Source organism: Amphibalanus amphitrite, unplaced genomic scaffold (assembly GCF_019059575.1).
Source record: "Amphibalanus amphitrite isolate SeventyFive unplaced genomic scaffold, NRLGWU_Aamphi_draft 002535F_arrow, whole genome shotgun sequence".
Classification (NCBI taxonomy): Eukaryota; Metazoa; Arthropoda; class Thecostraca; order Balanomorpha; family Balanidae; genus Amphibalanus; species Amphibalanus amphitrite.
The window spans coordinates 1-23340 of NW_024883955.1; the positions used below are offsets into that span (position 1 = coordinate 1).

The window sequence follows — 23340 nt, forward strand, 5'->3', positions numbered from 1 at the left end:
TCTCTCTCTCTCTCTCTCTCTATCTTCTCGCTCTCTCTCTCTCTCTTCTCTCTCTCTCTCTCTCTCTCTCTCTATCTCCTCTCTCTCTCTCTTCTCTCTCTCTCCTCTCTTCTCTCTCTCTCTCTCTCTCTCTCTCTCTCTCTCTCTCTCTCTCTCTCTCTCTCTCTCTCTCTCCATGATGCTGAAAATGTTAGCAGACTCCAACAAATGCTGCAGAGTCTACTATAATAGCTACCAAAGCAGTCCGGAAGAGTTCCGTCAATCCCCGTGCCTGCAAGTGATACGTTTATGCTTATGGCAGTGCACTGGTCCGGAGCCAGAGTCGGAGTCGGAGCCGATCAGCAGGCCGAAGTCAGATTTGGAGTTGCGATGGGAACAGCGCCGTCGCGACCCAGAACCCTTTTTCTTTATAGGTACTTTCAGCTTCAAAGTAGCTGGCTAGATTTATTACTTAACAAAGCAGGCTCTCTGCACACTGCTGCGTTGGGGGGGGGGGGGGGTCTGCACTCTGCAACATGCCTCCACCCATACCTGATATTGCATCTTTTTTAAACACTTGTGATGGCGGAATTAATCAGACCCAGATCTTCAAGGTCGGGTCACTTAGGTTACGTTATAGTGTCCTAGCCTCAGGAAAAGTTATAATGCTCGCCGGCACTGAAGAATGCTCGAGAGGTCACCGGTTGACCTGAGCTCTTAACCTTCACACTTACAGGAGGAGGTCGAACCGATGCGTCCCTCACGGCTTTTTCACGAATAACTCGCGTAAAAAGCGACCGACCGACCGACCGACCACGGCAAAACTTTCAATATCCCGGAATTGATCAATGCTTTATCTTTCCTAAAAATATAATGACCTTGAATCCAAAAGCCTTTGACCTGTAACCTCTTTCTCGATACCATGTCAGGCCAAAATACCGATTCCATGCATGTCAGCGCATATTATCTACGCGTTTCCAGGCATTTTGTGATTGGCACTATCAGGTCCCTGCAGGCGAAATGATCAGGGCCGACATGATCATTTCACATGTCCGATCAGGAGCCGAACGGCCGTAAGGCGGGTCCCTACGGAGTACGGACCATTTCCATCAGTAAACGCTACAAAGCGGCCAATACTGGCAATATTAAATTAGTTACCAGTCAATGTGTCTCGTAACCACGCACACAACTTTCTGGAAGCCCTAGCTTAATCTGAGCGAAACGACGGAGACCGCACACGCTGCCCTCTGGCCGGATTACATGTGAAACACATAAATGTCTGGCGAGGCTCAAAAGGGAAGCTTCACTTCCCATTTATCAAAACTTCATGTCAGGAATAGAATTACTACGCTTAGCTGGTGTCTCTGTATAACGTATTCATAAAAGAGCGCCTTGTCTGCCGCACTGGTAGCACCGAGAGCCCGCTTACTCACGCCCACCCCTCTCCTCCCTCCCTCCCCTCCCTTCCCCAAGGGTCAGGCGATTCAGTGGCCCTCAAACCTGACCGCCCTCCGCCGCGCCGGCCCACCAGCGCCACCCCGCCATGCTGCGGTACTTTCAAGACAGACTGTACATAGGTATCGCCGACCGTGACCGGGGTGAAAGACGGGACGGCGAGGGGAGGGGATGGGGAGGGTGGTGCTGCTGAGACCGGGTCACGGTATTCGACTGCACTCCTCTCGGACGGAACTGGGAGGGGAAGGAGACGAGACGGAGACGGGACGGAGACGGCACAGAGAAGGGACGGAGACGGGACGGGGACGGACGATAGGGGACGGGGACGGACGAGACGGGACGGACAGGGGACGGCGGTATGGACAGACAGGAGCGCATTGGTACTTGGTAGTGCTCGTGGCTCGGGCCTGAACAGGGAAAACCAATAGCGGCCACTGACCGCTGATCATTGTGGAACACGAATAACAATAACACAGTCCGGGGAATCCCACCAGCAATGCAACCAGAATGGAACAAGGATACTCAGAGTTTCTATGAAAGTCATTTTACATAATACAATCCGCCATGCCACATGGATGATGGACTGATCTCTTCTAGTCATCATGAGCTAGGCCAGAAGCCGCTCTCATCCCGGATCAAATGGCCGACGCGCTGTGGAGCCAAGGTCACAGTCGGTGCGGCGGCGCAGATCCACACAGCCCGGGCCGGCCGCGGTGGGGGCGGGCGGACACAGGGGCGCAGAAGGGGCGCAGGAAGGGGCGCAGGGGCGGACACAGGGGCGCAGAGGGGGCGCAGGAAGGGGCGCAGAGGGGTCGGCGGCGCAGATCAACACACTCCGGGCGGTGGGGGCGGGCGGACACAGGGGCGCAGAAGGGGCGCAGGAAGGGGCGCAGGGGCGGACACAGGGGCGCAGAGGGGTCGGCGCTCTTACCTTCCTGGTGTCGGTGTCTGACCAGAACAGCATGCCCTTCTGGTAGTGGTAGTCGACGCCGCTGGCGGCCGTTGTGTTGGCCACCACCTCCACGTCCTTCTTCCGCGGGTCCAGCCGCAGGATCTGCCGGAGAAGCGGACGTCAGTGCCGTCCCGTTATAGTCACCATCGTCAGAAAAGGGGATAGCGTTCAAGATACCTATAAGAAACATAGCGCTAGCAATGGAACACGTTCAACAGTGAATTTTAGATATCGCTTTGAATCGCATCACCAGCGCATTTCGTTTTGGATTTTCATTACTGCGCACTTCCAATACACCGTTGTGCAATGTGCGGCGTACGGCGTGCATACTGCGCGTGCCTGCCCACCGTATCGTATTGTTATTCAGTGTAAGCTGCCGTATAATCCCCCGTCCCCTCCCCAGTGGGGGCAGTCCGGCTGCCGACTGCACAGCGCGGGCTGGCTACCCCGGGTCCGAACCGACCGTGTTCTTTATCAGTATGCAGGGTTCGGTCCGGCACGGATAGTCCCCGCCCGAGGCCGGCTCGTTTCCAGTGCTGCCTCCGTCTCACAAACAGGCACAAAAACACACACGGTCCCTGCCGTCCCGGTAGTCTTCCCCAGCTACAGGTAGAACCGCTAATTGTTATTCGTCGGGTCCACCGCCGTGGGGTAAGGGGTGGGCTGCGACCGCGGCCGGTACGGACGCGGGACCGACCACTGCGTCCACCGTATTCACATGACAGTGGGGTGAGATGGGACGCCCACCGTTTACCATTCATTGCGTGCTATCCATCGGCCACCGCATCCACTGTCTATCGGTGGTCCAGGGCCGTCGTGGCGACTGGTGCTGCTCCAGCCCCGCTGTGGTCGTTAAGCCCCCCCCCCCCCTCCCACAGCTCGTCTCTGCTGCCGCCGGCGACATGACGCCGGGTGCTGCTCGAAGACTCGGGAAAACACGGAGCTGCGCCGCGGTGCACTGGACCAAGGCCGGCTGTCCCGGAGCTCACACAGCCCCGGCTCAAGGCTGCCCACTCAGTGGGTATAGGTGCCGCGGTCACCCTTCGTGAGTCGACAGACAGGTAGTTAAAGCAAAAAAAAAGTTCAGCAATGGGCAGCGCTAAACAGCTTCGACTTTCGCAAGATGTCACTTATCGACGCAGCTGTAAAAACATACCTACTAATTATTGTTAAAAATGAAAATAAAAAATAAACGGGACGTAATGATCAGTAGGCTATTATTTCGCTCGGTTGTAATCAGGGATGCGGAGCCGTGGAAATTTCAGACGGCTCCGGCTCCGGCTCCGGCTCCGGAGAAAAAAATCGGCTCCGGCTCCGGCTCCGGCTCCGGGTGAAATGTTATAGCGGCTCCGGCTCCGGCTCCGGCTCCGAGTAAAATGGTCCGGCTCCGGCGGCTCCGGCTCCGGCGGCTCCGGCTCCGACTCAGTACATCCCCTATGCAATCAATTAAATACGGGTGGAAGAAAAATTGGATTGGTTATACGCGTTACTCTTTGCCATGACCGACTCACCGCGTCCCCGCGCAAACGCACCTCGGAGATAACTAGCAGAACAAAGGACTAGGAAGCGATGGCATTGGAAACGCAGTTGCCGCGAATCGGAGTTCACTGAACCATCGTAAGCTGACACTCGTCTCGGCTGCATTGGGGTGGGGGGGGGGAGGGGGGTGGCGTGGGAAGAGACGGTGCTGGGAGTCGCAGTCCACTGCACTGGCTTCAAAACAATGGCCGTCACCTGATGACCGGTACTCATGTTCTGGGGATGCAGTAGACGTGGGGGGGGGGGGAGGGGGAGGAGCACACAGGAAGTTGATTGCGTACTGTGGCCTGTGGGATACTGGGGATATTCGGCTTTTTCATTCACTTGATGGCCCATGACGTACTTACCATATGTTTTACTGCCTTGTACTGTCAATCAGAACTAGGTCAATTTTTTTTCCTCTTCAAAAAATAAAAAGGAGCCGGAGTCGCCCCTTTTTTGGCGGCTCCGGCTCCGGCTCCGGCTCCGGGCTATATTGTTTCACGGCTCCGGCTCCGGCTCCGGCTCCGGGCAAAATATGCCGGCTCCGGCGGCTCCGGCTCCGACTCCGGCTCCGGCTCCGCATCCCTGGTTGTAATGCCCCAAGCCCGTTCCGTCCGTTGTCGGTCCCAGCTGTTCCCCGCCGATCCCCAGGTCCGCTGTCAGGTCCACGACGGACCAGGCCGATCCCCACCACCGGTTACACCACCGCGCTGGTCCATCCCTGGTCTGCCGCTGGTCTGCTGCTGGTCCACAGATGGTCTGTCGGTTGTCGGCCGGACCGGTCGGTCGCGCGCCTCCGATGGTGAATCACCCGCCGGCAGCGGCGGTGGCGCGGTGTGCCACGCGGCGCGGTACCGACCGGCGCCGTGGCACAGCACGCCACCCAAACGGAAACAGACCGCACCGGTCGCAGTCCCATATCAGACCATTGTCACTGTACTGACCCGCAGAGCAGCGATCTGCCGGCCACAGCCCCGCGCCACGCCTGTATGTCGTCGTGCCGGCCGCAGTGAGCGGCGCACTTCCGAGCGTCATCGCTGGCGGTGTCACCGGCGTCAGCGGGAGGCGCTCCGTCAGCGATCAGCGCTCAACCAGCGCTCTGTCAGCGGGCAGCGCTCCATCAGCGCTCCATCAGTCTCCGTCAGCGCTCCATCAGCGGGAAGCGCTTAGCCAGCGCTACATCAGCGCTCCGTCAGCGGGCAGCGTTCCGTCAGCGGGCAGCGCTACATCAGCGCTCCGTCAGCGCTCCATCAGTCTCCCTCACCAGCTATCACTCCATTAACGCTCCATCAGCGGGGGTAGTGCGGTACCCGCCCCTAGTCCGTGCTCGCCATGGCACACCAGAGCATGAGAACTCCCAGTTCAGAGCAAGCCAGCAGTGGTATCCGGACCGTTCACGACCACACAGACCGAAGAAGACCAGGCTGGTCCAGTGCTGCCTCCTCCGGCGCGTCCCGGGAAAGGGGCGCGCCGTGTGACGCGTCACGTCACCGTGTCGGCCGCGTCCGTCACGGGGTCGCTGGCTCTGCGTCACGCCGTGCCGGCCACCCACCACCGTGAGGCCGGCGAGACGCGTTGCGAAACCAGTTTACCACCTGCGCAGCGGTCCAGCCGAGGCGGCTCGTCTTCAGGAGAAGCCGATTACTCATTAACTGATACAGCCGTGGCTGGCAGGCTGCACATCACAGGAGACTGCACAGCCGAGACCTGACCAGACCCCACAGTTTACACAACTCAACAGCATTAGTCACCCACTGTGTACAGTAGGTCTATTAAAAAAGTCCCCAGCACCAGTGGGCGCTGTCTTCGCTGAGCCGAACCCCCGTCTGCCTGTCCCATATCGCGCCGGGCTCAGGTCAGGTAGGGTCAGCGGGACCGCTCGGTCCGGCCCGCGGGCGGTGGACGGGCGGCCGGTAACGCTTTCCACCAGCCAGCTGTAGAATCCAACAAACGGGACGGCCACCGCTCAGCGCAGCGAAACCGGTGTTAAAGAATGGCAGTAGATGTTCATGGCCAATGAGATAGTCATTGTTAGCCCGTGCCCCACAGGAATGCCTAGACTCTCACGCCCTGTTGGAGGGGAAATGGGGATTGAGCATCATTCTTATAACTCAGCTTTGGGCATTTAAGTGGTATTCGAAGTAGCGTCAAAAGTAGCAAAAAGAAGAAAAAATACTTCAGCCAATTTTGGTTCCGGTCATAGCCAGAGGTCATGTCACTAGAGGTCACCGATGGTAAAATTTTGCTTAGACAGGGTGCGTTGCGCGCACCGGTGCATTGGGTTTCCAATTTCCATGGAAACATCAACAGACTCGGAAGCTCGCAACAGGGGCGCGGGAACTACTTTCCGACTGGGGCACACCTTAATAGAGATCAACCTAGGGTCCCCCCAAATCTAGTTTTCTCACCGGTTCTAGGCCACTTATTTTTCATCCCTCGGCTTTTTCAACAAAAAAGAAAACATTTGCAAAAAAGTGTGGTATTCCGTCTCAAAGCTGTGGGGGCACCGCCCCCACGGCCCCGGAGTTGGGGGGGGGGGGGGGGCAAGCTGCCCCCACTGCCCCCCCCCCCCCGGCTCCCGCGCCTATGGCTCGCAACGCTAGCGTGGAGCCCAATTCATAGGTATCAACCGCCGCAACAATGCAGCAGCGCAGCGCAGTGTGCTTCAGCGCGGGGCCGTGAAACACCGCCCAGGGCTATCCATATGTCAGGGCAATCCGACCCACGTGATGGGCTCGGCCCCAGCGGAGCATGAGGTCCAGGACTCCCGCCCAGGCCCCCTGTCTCCCCCTAATTCCTATCATCCTTCCAACTCTGAAATCGACCGAAAGAGCCTAACCTAACACAACAATCAGCTCGTTTACCGCTATGTCTGAAATCTGAATAATATTGTCAGATTTAATTAGGGTCAACGGCTTAGCATGTAAATAACAACAACTGCCACCATCGGTATTATGAGAAAACCAATTGCTTTTCCACAAACACTTTAAAGTGTTTAGCTTAAAACTTGCATGAAATTAATTTTACCAGCCTCTTCGTTCCTCTTATCAAAACGCTTCGAATGAATCGCAAGTTGATCTAAAATGGTCATTTGAAAAATTTGGCCTATGTTCAAAGACATGACCTGACCAGAAATGGTCATAGCATAGCAGGATATTAGATCCGTATCGTGGAACTTTACAAACACTTCAGATGATTTCATAACTTGGCATGTCTATCAAAATAATTATTACATGGCTCATATGTAAGCTGGATGTGTGAACATGCTTGCAAGTATGTTGAACGCAACTGATAATGTTCTGTTGGCCACATTTTCTATATTTAATTTATCCTCCCGAATTTCATATTTTTGTTAATGACACCTTGACGATGTCGAGAAAAACCCGCTGAGGAGATTTAACAGCCTGAGATACATTCAGTATAAGGAAGGTTCAAGGTGCTAGATTCCTTCCGTCCTCGCTATCCTCAGGAAAAACCAATCCGCGTCGCCCCTACATATGTAGTCTTCATGCTTCCCTCTCTGGACTGGAGGTCACCCCACCAGCCAACCTGTAGTTGATGTCGGATCCATTCCAGGACACATAATCCTCTTCGGGTGACCGTTTGGGAGACGGCTGGACCGTCCCGACAGGGCAATCGTCTCACGGGGAACAGTCTCGCTTCCGCAGATCACTGTCGCTGGCTCGCACAACCCAATTACTACACCACAGCATAGTAATGTCATATAGTCCGTTTTTCTTAAGTTTGCCCCTCACTGTAAACGTCTCTTTGAACACAGCACGAGAATTGCTAGCTGAATTACTGAGAAAACTGGTAAGCGCACATTGTATTGTAGATATGAATAATATTTTCAAAAATAAGTTTTGAACATCGACGATTTAACGTTATGTTAAGCGCCGTGCAATTTATTTATTAGTTCAGACATAAGTCCTGAGAAGTCGTCTATCCCTGTGAGGCTGTAGGTATTGGCAGATACGATTTACGAGTCTGTGAAATAGTAAATAAATTTGATGAAATTGATCGTCTGTGAAATCTGGTTAAATCAGTGTGCGCCAACCAGTTTTCTCAGTAATTCAGCTAGCAATTCTCGTGCTATGTTCAAAAAGACGTTTACAGTGAAGGTCAAACTTAAAAAAAACGAACTATAGCTCTGCAAGGGCCTTTTCAGACCGAAAAAGATGGCCCCCAACAAAACAAACAATTTTCTCATTCAGTATTGTATCTCATCAACCACCACATGTTTTCAGAGTGTTTATTATGCGTTCCGTCCAAAAAAGCGCAGTTCAATTTTCGCCCATTGACTTGAGTTGACCCGGCATTTCTGTCAACAATGTCAAACTTGCAAAGTAAACGTTTCAAATAGGTACATACACTGTTGCCCATTAAAATCGCTGAAAGTTCTGAAGCGATCGGTTAGTCGGTGTATTTAGATATGATGAGCACAGGAACTTTCCTTGAGGTAAGGTCACTTGACGTAACCTGATGTTATGACCTTGAATTGAAAGACTTGGGCGGGAAAAAATAGGTCATTTGAAATCTTAAAATGCTAGATTTTAACAATAATTGCAAACACTATCCCGGCCAAATAGTGAGTGAGAAGGGAGCGATTCCCCGACCCCACGTTTAGCTCCTATAATTGAGCTAGCTGCTAGAGCCTCGCGGAAAAAAAACGAGTGCTTGCGTCGTTACGTGACGCAGCGACTGGCACCCCATTTTAGAATATCAGTGACCTCTTAGGGCAGGTCAAGGGCCCCAAGGCATTTGATAGGTTCTTGGTAAATAACTTAACGCATTATCGTCATTTCGATACAATCGTGTTTTCTGTTCTCAGATGCGTCGATTTATATGCTTTTTGCTTAGGTGAAGCAATTTAGAATGTCTACCTCAGGTCAATGTCATGTTAGGGCAACGCAGGTCACGAAGCTGTTGAAAGGAGGACATGTTGCATAACATTTGATTCGGCAAGTCTTGCAAAGTCCATTGATGGCTGTCCAGACTGTCTAGCTCATTTTGATCGGGAGTTATTGACGAAACACTCCTATGACACTAGTGACGTCATAAATGACGTCACGCAAGGTGAACAATGCAAAAGTGAAGCATTAGACCTTGCCAAGAATGTATGAAGTCACGATTTCATGTGCTTGAGGTAAAGTTTTAGATCATTTCCGACGCCAAATTAACAGTTTCCATAATTCCCCATTATGCTTATACGACACTAATTGCATTGCGGATTGCATCATTTTATAGCCGACAACCGTGCAGAGGTTTACCTAAGACATAGTTACGTGACCTGACCTGAAAACGTGGTTGATGTCAAGTGATCCGGCTTGAATGAAATGTAAGGCATGTGAAATGTCAGCCTTCTATCATCAGTGTGCTTTGAGCTACCGCAAAAAATGCATGGTGGAGGCATCCACCCCTTCTTCTCGGCCGGCGAGGGTAAACCTCGCTTCGAATTATTGCAGATGATGTGACCGAAAACAAAGCATTATTCTGTGTCTAGAACGGCCGCTGACTTGTTGGACAAGATCCCCAATCTTAATTCGCTAGATGGGAATAAAATACTCGGTATGTGATACATATTACTGTATGCCTGGCCTATTCAAATACATTAGCCAGAGAGGTGTGGTAATAATTGGTGTAAGCAAATTGACCACGGTCAAAAATGCATTACCAGAATGCACTTAAGCCAACATTTTGGGATGGTCTCGCTCCTAAGTCGACTAAGAGCTTCGGTCCAGAAAATAAATTTATCGTTGGCATACAGTAAAATACATACCAAACTCGGCCGGTGATAAATTTCCAAGACCTCAGTCCTTACTGATTTTTGAACTCGGCCTTCGGCCTCGTTCAAAAATCCAGTAAGGACCTCGGTCTTGAAAATTTATTTACACCGGCCTCGTTCAGTATTATATATAGTTATACCCCTCGATTTGCCCTCGCCCTAAGTCTATTCTAATCATCACTGTCGCTTTTTTATCCGAGATGATGTCGCCGCTAAACGGGTTGTTTTGTTTGCTTGCTTGCGCTGGATGGCCATTACAGATTATTGGAGGATTATGATAAAATAGGAACGGGACAAGGGAGGATATGCACTGCAGGTGTTCAATTTAGATCACAAAGGCATCATTTCCGGCATCGTGCAGAGTCATTATCTTCCCCTCCTCTGAGCTGCGGCATCTCTGCGCCCCACACGCTGCGTCCTCACTCCACGGCCGGCCGCCGCCAACTGACCCACTCGCCGGGCGCCGCGACCTGACCCGTGTCTCTGCCGCGGCCTGCGCAATAGAGTCGGGGCTGGAATCCGGGGGTTCGGCCGGCCGGCCGCCTCTGGAGCGGGGGACTTTTTTAGTAGACCTACTGTACCGCATTGTTTGAGCCAATGCAAATTGAATGACTCCACCGAAGTGTGCACAGGAAGAAGAAAGTGTTCGCTCGACCCATGGCGGATATGAACGGTGCTCGGCAGGCGAGACCAAATCGTGTGAAGGGCGCAGAACAGAGCCATTGTTTTCAGCTGGCCGGACACGCTTTAACAGTCCGGGTGTCCCGGCGGGTGCCGGCAGCTCTCGCCGGGAATGGGTGCAGCTCTGTCCGGGTGTCCCTGCGGGTGCCGGCAGCGCTCGCATGGGTGCAGCTCTGTCGGCCGAGCGGCTCGTCCGCTGGTATCGCGGCGGTTTGCGCTATAAAGTACGTGCCGCCGATACCATTCCGGCTCAGCTGCTCGCTACAGACTGTGACGGAGCGCCCGGGGTCGCTCTGGTACGGAGCTCCGCCGCCGCGGAGTACCAGCTCGCTCCCGAGAACCACCCAGGGACGGACGGACGGTACGAGCAGGCGCCGCTGAGCGCGACACGCCGGACCGGTTCCGCGCGGCGGCCGCAGCGGGTCCGGCGGTGGGGACGTCACCGGGCGCCGCGGCACCGGCCGGGACACGAGCCGCCCGGCCGGCACCGGAGCGGCCGTCTCACAACTGCGCGATACCAGCCGTGAAGTGAGCTGACTCACATCCACCGGGTGACGTAGTGCAATATAACGTTAAACAGCACAGCGACAGAGACTGGAATGTTCCACAATTTCAGCGGCGGCGCCGACCCGGCAAACAATGCCTGAATTCAGGGTAATGTCAGCATTAGAAAATGAATAATTGGAACGGGTATTGCTCAATGCTCAAGCCTGAGTAATACACAACATACGATATCGGAGAATCACTAATATCATCCAGTTCAAGGGAAGCGACTCAGCACCACTGAGTGCTCCGTCGTAAATCCTCTTATTGATTGTCATGGGGTTTGGGGACGCATCGTGATCATTATATGCCCACCACATAACTCCTGACCAGTCGCGTCAACAACCATAAGGTCGTCCCTCACGTTCTTAGGAGATCATTTTCTCGTGTGCCATCACCTACCATTTATGTGCCATCACCTACCTTGGTCTGATAGGCGTAGTAGAGGCGCAGTTTGTCCAAGTTATCCCGTGCCCCTGAGTTGTCTGTGAGTCACCACCTATACCTTGGTCTGATAGGCGTAGTAGAGGCGCAGTTTGTCCGAGTTATCCCGTGCCGCTGAGTTGTCTGTGAGTCACCACCTACCTTGGTCTGATAGGCGTAGTAGAGGCGCAGTTTGTCCGAGTTATCCCGTGCCGCTGAGTTGTCTGTGAGTCACCACCTACCTTGGTCTGATAGGCGTAGTAGAGGCGCAGTTTGTCCGAGTTATCCCGTGCCGCTGAGTTGTCTGTGAGCCACCACCTACCTTGGTCTGATAGGCGTAGTAGAGGCGCAGTTTGTCCGGGCTATACCATGCCGCTGGATTGTGTTCATTGGTTACATACCTTGGTCTGATAGGCGTAGTAGAGGCGCAGTTTGTCCGAGTTCTCTGCCAGACAGACGGTTCCGTTCAGCTGATAGCCGACCTTGCAGAGACACTTGTAGCTGCCGTCCGTGTTGGTACAGAAGTGGTCGCAGTAGCCCCAGCCGTTACACTCGTTCAGGTCTGCCGACACAGAGAGGGGCGGTCGGAGGGCGGTCGTACTCGTGGGGACGGGCGTACGGGATGGTCTACAGCAATCAGTCACAGAGACAGCCTCTAGCCCGAGAGTGCATCTTCCATGGCCAACAGACGACCCCGGGCAGCAGACACCACACACTCGACACAGAACGAGAGGGACGTAACTGCCACCAGCGGCCAGTAAACCTTGACCACGCGAAACGACAGTCAATTATCGACCTCCACTGCACGACGGGCGGCCTTCCATTCCAGCCACTCCGGCACGCAAGCCGGCCCCGTAATTGTCGGCAATCCCCGCAGAGAGAGGAGATTCTATTTGGGAAAACAGATTGACGAGGATGCTTAAAGAGACGGGCACCTAATGTTTACGTTAAATCCGAAGCATTATAAACGTGTTGTGGCAGCGTGCTTGCAAAATATGCAAACCTGCCACAGACGGCTATTCACGGCTTCACGGCAGATATTCACGGCTACCAGTGTGGTTTCTTTAATCTTTTTATTTGCGTGAATCCCGGAGCAGGCTTGCCTTCCCTACCCAGGATGGTGTTGGCCAACTCGGGGTCACGTGCTACCGGCTGAATAGGATCAGCCGGGATGGGAGGGGAAGGTAAGTCCTGTTGGCAGCTCGCCAAAGCACGTGACACAGCTCAATGGAACATCGCGAACCTTCACCGCACCTGAACTCTATAAAGTACAATGCATTGTGCCTATGCACCATGCATTATGCACGCAGTAGGTACATGGTACACGGTGCTCAGTTCTCTATGTAGCCGGCACTCGGTACTCGGTACTCGGTACTCGGTACTCGTTACTCGTTACTCGCTACTTACCCTCGCAGAGTCGGCCGTCCTCAGCTAGCACCTTGCCCTCGGGACATATGCAGATACCGCCATCGGCCGAGGCGCGGCACTCGTGTTCGCACTGCAGCGACTCACACAGGTCCTTGGCTGTGGATCGGAGGAGTCAGAGTAAGAGTCAGACTCACTGCAGGGAGTCACAGAGGTCCTTGGCTGTGGATCGGAGGGAGTCAGAGTCAGAGTCAGACTCACTGCAGGGAGTCAGAGGTCCTTGGCTGTGGAGAGGTTAGAATCTGATACAGGACACTCGCTGCAGCGAGTTAAGACAGGCAGTTCGACCCACAGACACGAAACCCAGCCACGGTTGCCAGGCAGCATCGATCAGGGATGACCAATGCACGACGTCTCTCAGTATAGCTGCGGCACGTGTCGATCAATAAATGACCCTGCAGGAGCGTACGCTATAGCACGATTGCATGCCTTGGCACGTCCCTCAGTTGTTGAAATTTAGGACCGCATCCAGCCATACCCTGTACTGTATCCCCTCGCTGTACGATCCCGTGCTATCGCCCTCGGTAAAGCGGGCAGATATCAGAACCCTCCGCGGAGCCCGCGTGTCGGGGATACTCACAGCACTGTTTGTTCTCCTCGTCGAAACCTCCCTGGCAGTCAATGACCGTGTCACAGAGCACCGTGTTGTCCATGCACTTCTTCTCTGTCTCACAGAGGAACTGACCCTCCGGACAATCCTTGGCCTGGGGGCGGTCACGGACGTCACGTGATGTGAGTGACCGTGTGTCACACTGGCACAGAGCAGATTCAGTCGTCAGTCGACAAACTCAATAACAAAACACTATGTCATATATCAGAAGCAGCGGACAACGAATGCTTCCCCTGCGCAGTCTCGAACCCGAGACCTCCCGCTAACCGTCCCGCGGGCGCCGTGGACCTCACCTGACAGTCTTCCTCGTCGGATCCGTCGGCGCAGTCGGGCGACGAGTCGCACTTCCAGCGGTGCGGGATACACAGGCCGTTCCCGCAGCGGAACTGGCCCTCATGACACGCCGGGAAGTCTGCCGGACGACGGGCGGAGGGGGTCAGACGAGAGGGGTCACAGGGCACGGCGGGCACGGCGGGCGGCGGCACGGCACGAAATCGGCACCCACCGACACTGGAGGTAGTGGAGGGCGAGTGTCGATCGTCGCGGCGAAGCCCTGGAGCCGTAGGATTAGTTGACTAGTGTTTGACAAGCTGCCATAGCTGGGATATTTGAAATCGCTCAGAAATGTTTTAGACCAGGCAGTTGCCAAGCAGTCCCTTCGCGAAATCTGAGCCGAGTACGTCGGTGGGATCAGGAGCCCAGGGAGTGGTCCAAATTCACCCCAGTGGTGGTCCAAATTCACCCGGTTACCAGTGAATGGCATGCCAGCCGGGGATCACTCAGTGCAATGTAATTCAATGCATTCCACCGAGGGCAGCAGGGCGAGGGGAAGGCTGCAGCCGCTGCAGCCTCCCATCCCCATTGACTCCGGGGGTGGGGGTAGGGGACAGGCCCACCCACTGTGGCCAGCTGTACGGTACCGGGAGCCAGCCAGTCAGCTCCATTCGGCCCTGTGTCGGCCTGTCCCGGAGGCCCGGCGGCCCCACCCCGGCGACCGGCGACAGCGCGCGGCGTGGCACCGAGTGTTACGTAACGGTCCACCCGCGCGGCGTGCGGAACAGCTGACTGCGGCGACCACGACGGAAATGGGATCAGAAGTCCGACATGTCGAGCAGCCTCCAGGTGTTCTCTGCCGGCCCTCACTGTCCCCGGCTATCCCCAGCCATCCTTTATTGTCCCCAGCCATATCCCCTCCATACCCATGCTCATCCCTAGTCTCCCCCTTGCCCAGTCACCCCAGCCGTCTGAGCTGTCTCAGGCTGTCCGCAGTCGTCTCCAGCTGTGGTAACCCTCCCTCCCCGCTGCGGCCGACAGATAGTGACAGCGCGGTGGCTTGCACCCGTCGTTACGGGGGGTCGCAGGGTCACCCGTCTCGTGAGTAGAGGCTGGTAGGGGTGGCCACCCCGGACGGCCCAGACCCGACCCCTGACGGGGTCACGGCGCCGCTGAACTCACTCAGGGACGACCGCTCTCCGTTAGCTGGACAGAGCTCTCCCTTTCTCCTACAGTGCTACCCTCCTCTTCCTAATGCACTTATCCACTGGGTACCCTCTCTGGACTCCTCCCTAGGCACTGTCTCTGCTCTGCGGCCGGGGTGGGGTCGGTGGACAGTTCACCAGGACATCCCCTCGTGGGGTCGGGTTCGTCTCAGCCCCGAAGTTACCCTCAAGGACGGGATTTATCACGGTCAGCCCGGACGGACAGCGACTCAGCCCGGACGGACGGACGGACGGACGGACGGACGGACGGACGGACGGACGGACGGACGGACGGACAGACGGACGGACAGACGGACGGACGGCCGGTGGCCGTCGGTACTCACTGCAGTCGACCTCGTCGCTGCCGTCGGCGCAGTCGTTTCGGTGGTTACACTCCTGGTCCTTCTCTATACACCGCTTGCCGTCCTTACACCTGCGACAGACACACAGGGCCGGTTAGAAAGGCAGCTGACATAGCCACAAACAAACGTGCCCAATTAAAACGCACCATTTTCAGACGTTAGTTTACATCGGTTAAGTGTTCTGTTAGTGGCAGATCCTGTGACTATTCAGAGCTCTCACCCGCCGTGTCTCGGCCTGGTCTGTTTTATAACCTCCCTCCGCCCTCCCCCTCCCCCTCACACCGCGCCGTGTGACCACTGACCACCCACCTGGTCTGGTTGAGCTCACACGAGGTACCCTCGCACCACATCTCCTCATCTGAGTGGTCTCGGCAGTCCCAGTAGCCGTCGCACTTCTTATTGGCGGCGATACAGAGGCCCGAGCTGCACTTGTGATCGGTGGGCAGACATGTCCGGTAATCTGGGGGAGGGAGGGTCCGGTTAGTCCAGCACACGCATACGCACCTGTCAGTCTGACCGCGTGCGGGAAATGGTGGGAAAAAAGCAGCCCTCCGGTTCGCCAATTCTTGGAGTGCTACACTGGTGAGACTGAAGATGTGTGAAAGAAAAAAAAATCGGAATAAGAGTTGGATTACCATAGGTCCACCCTGTGTTGCCAGGCCAGTCAACACAAAAAGCTTCTGATTACCTAATCACCTATTTTAATAATGTACAATGGCATAACGATGATCTATTTAATCCTGCAAACTTAAAAACAACGTTTCTGTTCAGGTTCAACGTGAATGCAATATCAGCAACTGCATGGCCCTGCAAGTGGCCAGTGGCCTTCGTCGAACAAAACATCAGAGAATGGCCATTTGATTGGCTGCGATGTGGGTTGTTCAGTTGAAAAGGCAGTTAATAAATACTCGTGAAGGTAAATGTTAAGTCGCCAAAATGCGGCGTCATTTTACGTCGGTTCATATCACGCTCGAAAGGATTGACGTCAGCAAACTCGCTACTAAAAACAGGCTTCAAGGCTGGCCAAACAACAAACTAAAGGCCTGGGACGCGTGTCAACCGAGCCTGACAACAGCTGGCACACCATACACCGTCGGTTTTCAGACGGATGGCGATTATCTGCATACAGCAGCCGGGGAAGGCCCTCGAAATAACCGCTCGTCTTATAGGGCTTGGGCTCACCTATCAGGACACGTAGCGTTTCCCGCGGTTCTATAGGCATTGTCACGATAGGCTTCGGCGACTTAAAAACGATTTAATTGGTAATTGAGGAAATAAATATCGCCTAATATGTACAGGCAGCAAACTGAGAAGAAAATCGAAAGAAATGATCTAATATTACATTTCTATGATTGCCGTACTATAGAAACTAAAAAAAAAACTCTGCTGATGTGTTCGCATCCTTCCAGTTGGCCCTAGGTCAACATGCGCGGCCTTCCGTCGGTGGTCACCTGTCACCCGTCAGTCCACGTCTCGACATCGACCGCGGATCGATCTGAGTGGGTCCGGTACAGGGTGTGGGTACAGCGGGGGCGCCCGGCCCGGCCCGGTCCCGACTGGAGAGACGGCGGCCGCCACCCCGCCGCTCCGTCACGGCGGCAGCACGTCACGTCACGACTGCAGGCGACACCGTGACGGCCGGCGAGCGGGCCGTGACGCCACGCCCTACAGGCCCGAGATAGGGCCGGGGCGCCGTCCGCAGCCGGCCGGGGCCACGGCAGTGCACAGGAGACGGCGGACTGGACTGCCGGCGGGGCTCGGCTGTATGTGAGACACACTGACAGCCGGCCGGGGCCAAACCAGTGCACGGGAGACAGCGGACTGCCGGCGGGGCTCGGCTGTATGTGAGACACACTGACAGCCGGCCGGGGCCACAGCAGTGCACGGGAGACAGCGGACTGGCTGTATGTGAGGCACACTGACAGCCGGCCGGGGGACAGCATTGCACGGGAGACAGCAGACTGCCGGCGGGGCTCGGCTGTATGTGAGACACACTGACAGCCGGGCGGGGCCACGGCAGTGCACGGGAGACAGCGGACTGGACTGCCGGCGGGGCTCGGCTGTATGTGAGACACACTGACAGCCGGCCGGGCCCGAGAGTCTCACTGTGGGGTCCGGTACCGTCCGCCGGTGACAGTCCACAGTGGACCGTCAGCGTACACTGTGACTACTGCACACTGACTGCTGCACACTGTGACTAGTGCACACTGAGACTCAGTGCGCTGTCAGTCACAGTATTGCTCCAGAGCACTGATAGTCCTGTTTACCGTCCACCGAGCCATCACAGCCAACGTGCAAGAATTTCAGACCAACCAATCAACAAGCGGAAGTCTATAACATTTGCACGATCCGTTTTGTTTATTTAATGTTAAACATTAAATAAAGCTTGTCCGCGTCTTATCACTGGACCCTAAGAAGAACCGAGATCTCAGGAAATCCGCCTGGGCAACAAAAGGGACTTCAGGGAACCTCAGAGGTCCTCTGAAGGACCACCAGGGACCTCCGTGGCCCGCCATGACCCTCATGAGGCCCTGCCAACTCACTGCAGTCCTTTTCGTCGGAGCCGTCGGCGCAGTCCTGCAGCATGTCGCAGCGGTGGTGGTTGGGCACGCAGTACGTGTGGTTCCACCGGTACTCGCCGCACGCAAACTCGCCGTCCTTGCACACCGGCGGCGCTGCGGGGCAGAGGGAGAGGTCAGAGGTCAGAGGTCACAGGGCAGAGGTCAGTATCCGCCGTCCTTGCACACCGGCGGCGCTGTGGAGGGGGGAGGGGTCATGGGTCAGTAACTCAGTACCTACTCACAGGCGGAGCTGGGGGGGGGGGGGGCAGGGGGAGGTCAAAGGTCAGTACTCGCCGTCCTCACAGACTGGCGGGGCTACGGTAAAGTAATCTTGGGGCTACGGGAGAGGGGAAGGGTCAGAGGTCATGGGTCTTTACTCACTGATCTCCACACCAGACCCAGCGCAGGTTTTAATGTAGGGCCTAATTTATGTAGAAAATAAAAAACGTGTCCGGACAAAATTTCGTCTGACATTTTTTCGTCGGACAGTTTTTCGTCCGCAGATTTTCGTCCGACTTTTTTTCGTCTCGCATTTTTTCGTCTGTACATTTTTTCGTCTGTGCATTTTTTCGTCTGTACCTTTTTTCGTCTGTATATTTTTTCGTCCGGACATTTTTTCGTTCGTATATTTTTTCGTCTGTACATATTTTCGTCCGGACATTTTTTCGTTCCATAAATTTTACGCCTGTTCACCCAAGGTTGAGTGAAAACATACTACAATGCTATTCAACTGTGGAGGCAAATGACGTCATAATAATACTGGGGGCGAAGCAGTGCAGTGCCGAAGGCAATGCCTTAGGAGAGATTACAGGCAATGGTAAGTCAAATATTTTTAGGTTAAGTGGTTGTGTATCTGGCTTCAGGCCGAAGGCCTGAAGCCTGATGCATAACCACTTAACCTAAAAATATTTGACTTACCATTGCTTGCAATCTATTCATGCAAGTAACTTTTTCCTTATCCCCCGGTAGGCAAACATCAGTAGGTAAGGTTAGGTTAGGTTAGGTTAGGTTAGGTTAGGTTAGGTTAGGTTAGGTTAGGTTACGTTAAAATTGTAGACGAAAAAATGTCCGGACGAAAAAACGCACAGACGAAAAAATGTACAGACGAAAAAATGTCCGGACGAAAAAATGTACAGACGAAAAAATGTACAGACGAAAAAATGCACAGACGAAAAAATGTACAGACGAAAAAATGCGAGACGAAAAAAAGTCGGACGAAAATCTGCGGACGAAAAATTGTCCGACGAAAATCTGCTGGACGAAAAACCGTCATGGAATCATAAAAAAGCTATAATTTGCCTCATTGTGATGCATGCTTGCGATAAAAAAAAAAAAAATACATTTCTACGAGATCAGCGCCAAGCGGCACGTCAAGTGTAAATCAGACCAGGCACCTGCTCACTAAGCCAAGCTCTGCAATAGACAAAAAGCAAGTGCGAAGGAATTCGGTAGTCCTGAGGCAGTGCGAAACCACAGACCGATTTAAAAACCCGGATGCCGAAAACGCAACGTGCTTGGGTGCAGAGTTCCCAGCACGGTAGAGCGCGTAGTTTCGTACGGCGGCCGGGCGGCTCCTCTCCCCCCCCCCCCCCGTCCCCGTGCCCGAGCACTGACCGACTCCCAGTCAAGGTCAGTCAAGGTCATGGCGTGGCCGTCGCTCGGTGGGCCGACCGGCCGGCCGCTCTAGCCGCCGGCAGACCGGAATGGTGCACTATAATTCACCACATTATTCAGGGTTTGGAATTGGAAAGCATTTATAACGGCAGCAAGCTAACAGTACAGTTGGTGACATACCAGGGAAATAAGCTAAAATTAGAGCGCTCTATTTATTGCTCCTGCCCCATGTTGAAGAGATACCCCTAAAAGCGTGATCTTTTATCGGCCCTTACGCAGCAAGGCAGTAATTCTCAGACCGGTGGATGGTATCAATAGAAAGAGAATGCGTCAAAGATTAACATGAATTAATTAAAATAACATTAAAATGTTAATTAAGCGTGGAAATAAGTCCCAAACATAAGCTAATTATTGCTCCTACCTCGGCGACGGCGCTCCCCGCAGTCGGCGGAGAAGCTAAAATAAAAGCTACCATCCTCCTCCGTAAGTCAATTTTAGAGCGGCCGAGTGGGCCGATGCGGGGCCACCAAACTGAGGTGAGACGTGGCTAGTAATTGCAAACCGCCATAGAAATCAATATCTTAAGACGTACCATATGGGATGATTACTCTGAAGCTGGAGTGAAAGCATGAGTAGATTGCAAGAAACGAAATGCATAGATTGGTTGAATTATGTACAATAGGCACAGCTCAGATGAAGCCATTTCTATGATGTTGATATATGACATAACCCTTCCTCTCCTCACCTATGACCTAAGTGCATTGGCAGTTACCGGCAGTTTTTGAGCACGAGTGTAATTCGCCATCGGACCGCAATACATGTTGCCAGGCTGCTGCAATTACAACGAACATACGAATAATGCCTTCATTTGTAGGCGTTTGTTTTTTAGGCGGTCTTTGACGTGCAAGGGGGGCGGGGGCATACCTGTCGACAACTTGAGTTTCTCTGAATTTCAAAAACTCCCAGAATTTCAATTCCTTATGCACTGTTGTAGGTACAGCTATGTTCACAAGTTTTCGTTTCCTCCTGTTCTAAAAAGGATGATATTTGTCGATTTCGTGCGTCGCTGATAGGAGGGTGCGTTTAATAATTAGGCCCAACGCTTTCTGCATCCGCGAGTACCTTCAAAAGGGAACAACAGTTTCCATTTATTACACTATGGGACATGTGACAAAATGACCACTGGAACACGCATGAAACGGAGCTCATATTCCTAAAAATGTCTACAATCACTTCTTTTCTGACACTATTAGCAAATACCATCTCAAGTTAGGTGGTTGACAGACAGTTAATGCCTAATGGAGATCTGGGGAGACTGAGTGATGCCAATTCACCACTTAACTGATAATGAGGGCCGAGGGAAGAGAAACATGCAACATGCACAACTGACAACTTGACAAGTGACAAAACACTACCACTATTGTGCAGTGCAGTGTGCACAACAAATTACAGCAGCCAGCCCAAAAATGCTTTTGGTGGCTAATTGCAAACAAGTCACTAAAAAATGTCTTAGTTGCAGCTGAACACTGCACAATAATCACACTGTTCACACATTGAGTGAGATGCCACAGGTGGTTTGAATCACACTTTGGTTCAACTGCAAATCTGAAGTGTTGTCATGAGGTTCATGCCTCCATGATCACAGCACTTTGGTTGTGGTTGGCATAACACTTGTAGTCTGCAGAGTTCCACATGAACTGCAGACACCTCATCTGGTGGTCTTCATGTTGCTCAACTTCTTCAGGAGGCAAATGTCGACCACCCAGCGGAAGCATGGCCCTGCAGAAAAGAAAGGTAATGCATAAGGTACAAACATTATCTGCTGAAACAGCTCCTTCTGTTGGCTGTTATTAAACTTTTAACATAGGTAACATAACAACATGTATTCCATGTATATTACATTTGTTGAAGTAAAATACTGCCGGCTATTTCAAAACCAGAAAATGAAATTATATTGTGGCATAATTCACCTGCTCAGCTATCAGTATCAAATAATAATTAATTTAATATTTGGCATATTCTATATAACACATTCATAGAATATTATGCTTCACGTTACAAGGACTCACAATCTTTCTGTTGGGTGTTTGATTGACGCATTAACTGAGTTTGTCTTAGGTTTTATTATTGCAAAAAATTCATATTGCATTATTGTATCAAAATACTGCCAGCAATAACAAAACAAGAACATGAAATGCCAATGAGCAAGCCGCCATTCCTTAAAATGGATTACTTTGAAAGGAATTTTAGTTTCTTTTAAGGAAAAGGAGAAATGATTATCAGGTAATTATCAGAAAATCACTCAACCTGCAAGTGGCTGGGTGGTTTCACAGCAAACATCAAGCCAAAACATATACTTACATCTATCTAACAATTGAGCCATTTGACTACTACAAGGATATGTGAGCAAAATAAGAATCCAATTATCCAATGTTGACTTCCTTGCAAAGTTTATGCCTTATTTTATGAAAATGTGTCACTAGAATATGATACTTATCATCGAATATTATTTAATTTACGATTTATTTCGATCGGAATGCACATGGAGTCCCGCGCCATTTTCGTCGACGATGAATATGATCGTGTTTCATGAAGAGATAAGGGGTTTCAATGGTCTTTCAAAGCAATAATTTGATGCAAAAATGTGTAGGAAATAATATGAAGCTGGTTCAAATGGCCATCAACCATTTAAAACACCGAAAATACTCACAACTCCGTCCCGACGACCACGCAGCACCGCGAACGCCACACTACTGGCACAATGCCAAAACTGCTGTCACAGCGGAAATGTTTTTTTTTCTCGATTGCAATTGTGGAATTATTAATTAAACAGAAGATGATCTTTCCGAAAAACCGACTCATTTCATACACAGATGCATGGAAAATAAAAAAATCCCGGTAAGTTTATTTGTATTGTTTTGTCGATTTTGACATGCTCCTAGTTTGCAGCCATATTTCGATATGTTCTACAGGGAGTTCAGAATTATTTCAGGACCAATCTTTTCCTCATTCATTTTCCCGTCGATCATGAAATTTTTAGAGCGGAACAATTGGTTTCCAGGCGGTCCGAGCGATTTTCGTGAGAAGGGTGCAAAAATCGGCGTCATTTTTAGAGCCTCGACACCAGCTCAACACAGGACCCTATGGGAGACGGTGAAGTAGCGGGAGCAATAAATAGAGCACTCTAATTTTAGCTTATTTCCCTGGTGTGTCACCGACTGAGTAAGCACGAATTGAAAGCGTGTCGTCTGTATGCATCTCCCACCTGTATTGTGTGCTACCAGCTCACATCGAGACCGTACGAGTGCCCAAGTGACCGGTGCGACGTCAGGGGGGGGGGGGAAGGCCAGGGGCCGTGGTGGCCTGACCGATCAACATCAGCCGGCCGACCGTATGCATTTACGAGTATGTGTATGGGGGGAGGGGTACCGTGAGGACGGACGGGTGAACGGGGGGAGGGGGAGACAGACGGGTACTTACGACACGACTGTCGCTCGTCCTCTCCGTCAGGACAGTCGCGCTGGTAGTCGCACACCCACTGGTTCGGGATGCACTTCTGAGACGCCGAGCACATGAACGACGTCGTCGGACATGTTGTCGAATATGTGTCTGCGGAGGGAGAGAGCGAGGGTCAGTGAGACATTAATGAGGTCAGCAGCAGGGTCGGTGAGGACTAGAGAAGGAGCAGGGACCAGCACTCAGCAGGGGTCAGCGAGGGGTCAATGAGGTCAGCAGTGGTCAGTGTGTGTGTGGGGGGGGGAGACTTCAAACATTCGTCCGGCCAGCAGACCGTACGAAAAGAGTACCCCTCTCCTCTCAATCAGACCAAGCGGTACATTTTTTACCCAATTCTCTCCACCCTTCCACCCTGGTACCTGAACGGTGACAAATATCGCTAACACTAGCTATGATGACTCCTTTCTGTCAGTAAACTGCGCACTATTCAGCAAT

At 52.8% G+C, this 23340-nt stretch overlaps 1 protein-coding gene across 1 annotated transcript; it reads right to left on the reverse strand.

Annotated features, from left to right (window-relative positions):
• Positions 1-2365: 2365 nt before the first annotated feature.
• Positions 2366-23000, reverse strand: LOC122377118 (low-density lipoprotein receptor-related protein-like; the record flags this gene model as incomplete). Its single annotated transcript, XM_043357083.1, has 9 exons — positions 22870-23000; positions 17758-17889; positions 15524-15674; positions 15197-15285; positions 13668-13786; positions 13345-13468; positions 12747-12863; positions 11741-11901; positions 2366-2488 (listed from the first exon to the last, which is right to left on the reverse strand). Coding segments are annotated over exons 1-9 (1110 nt in total), but the record flags the coding sequence as incomplete, so codon positions are not given.
• Between the last annotated feature and the right edge of the window lie 340 nt (positions 23001-23340).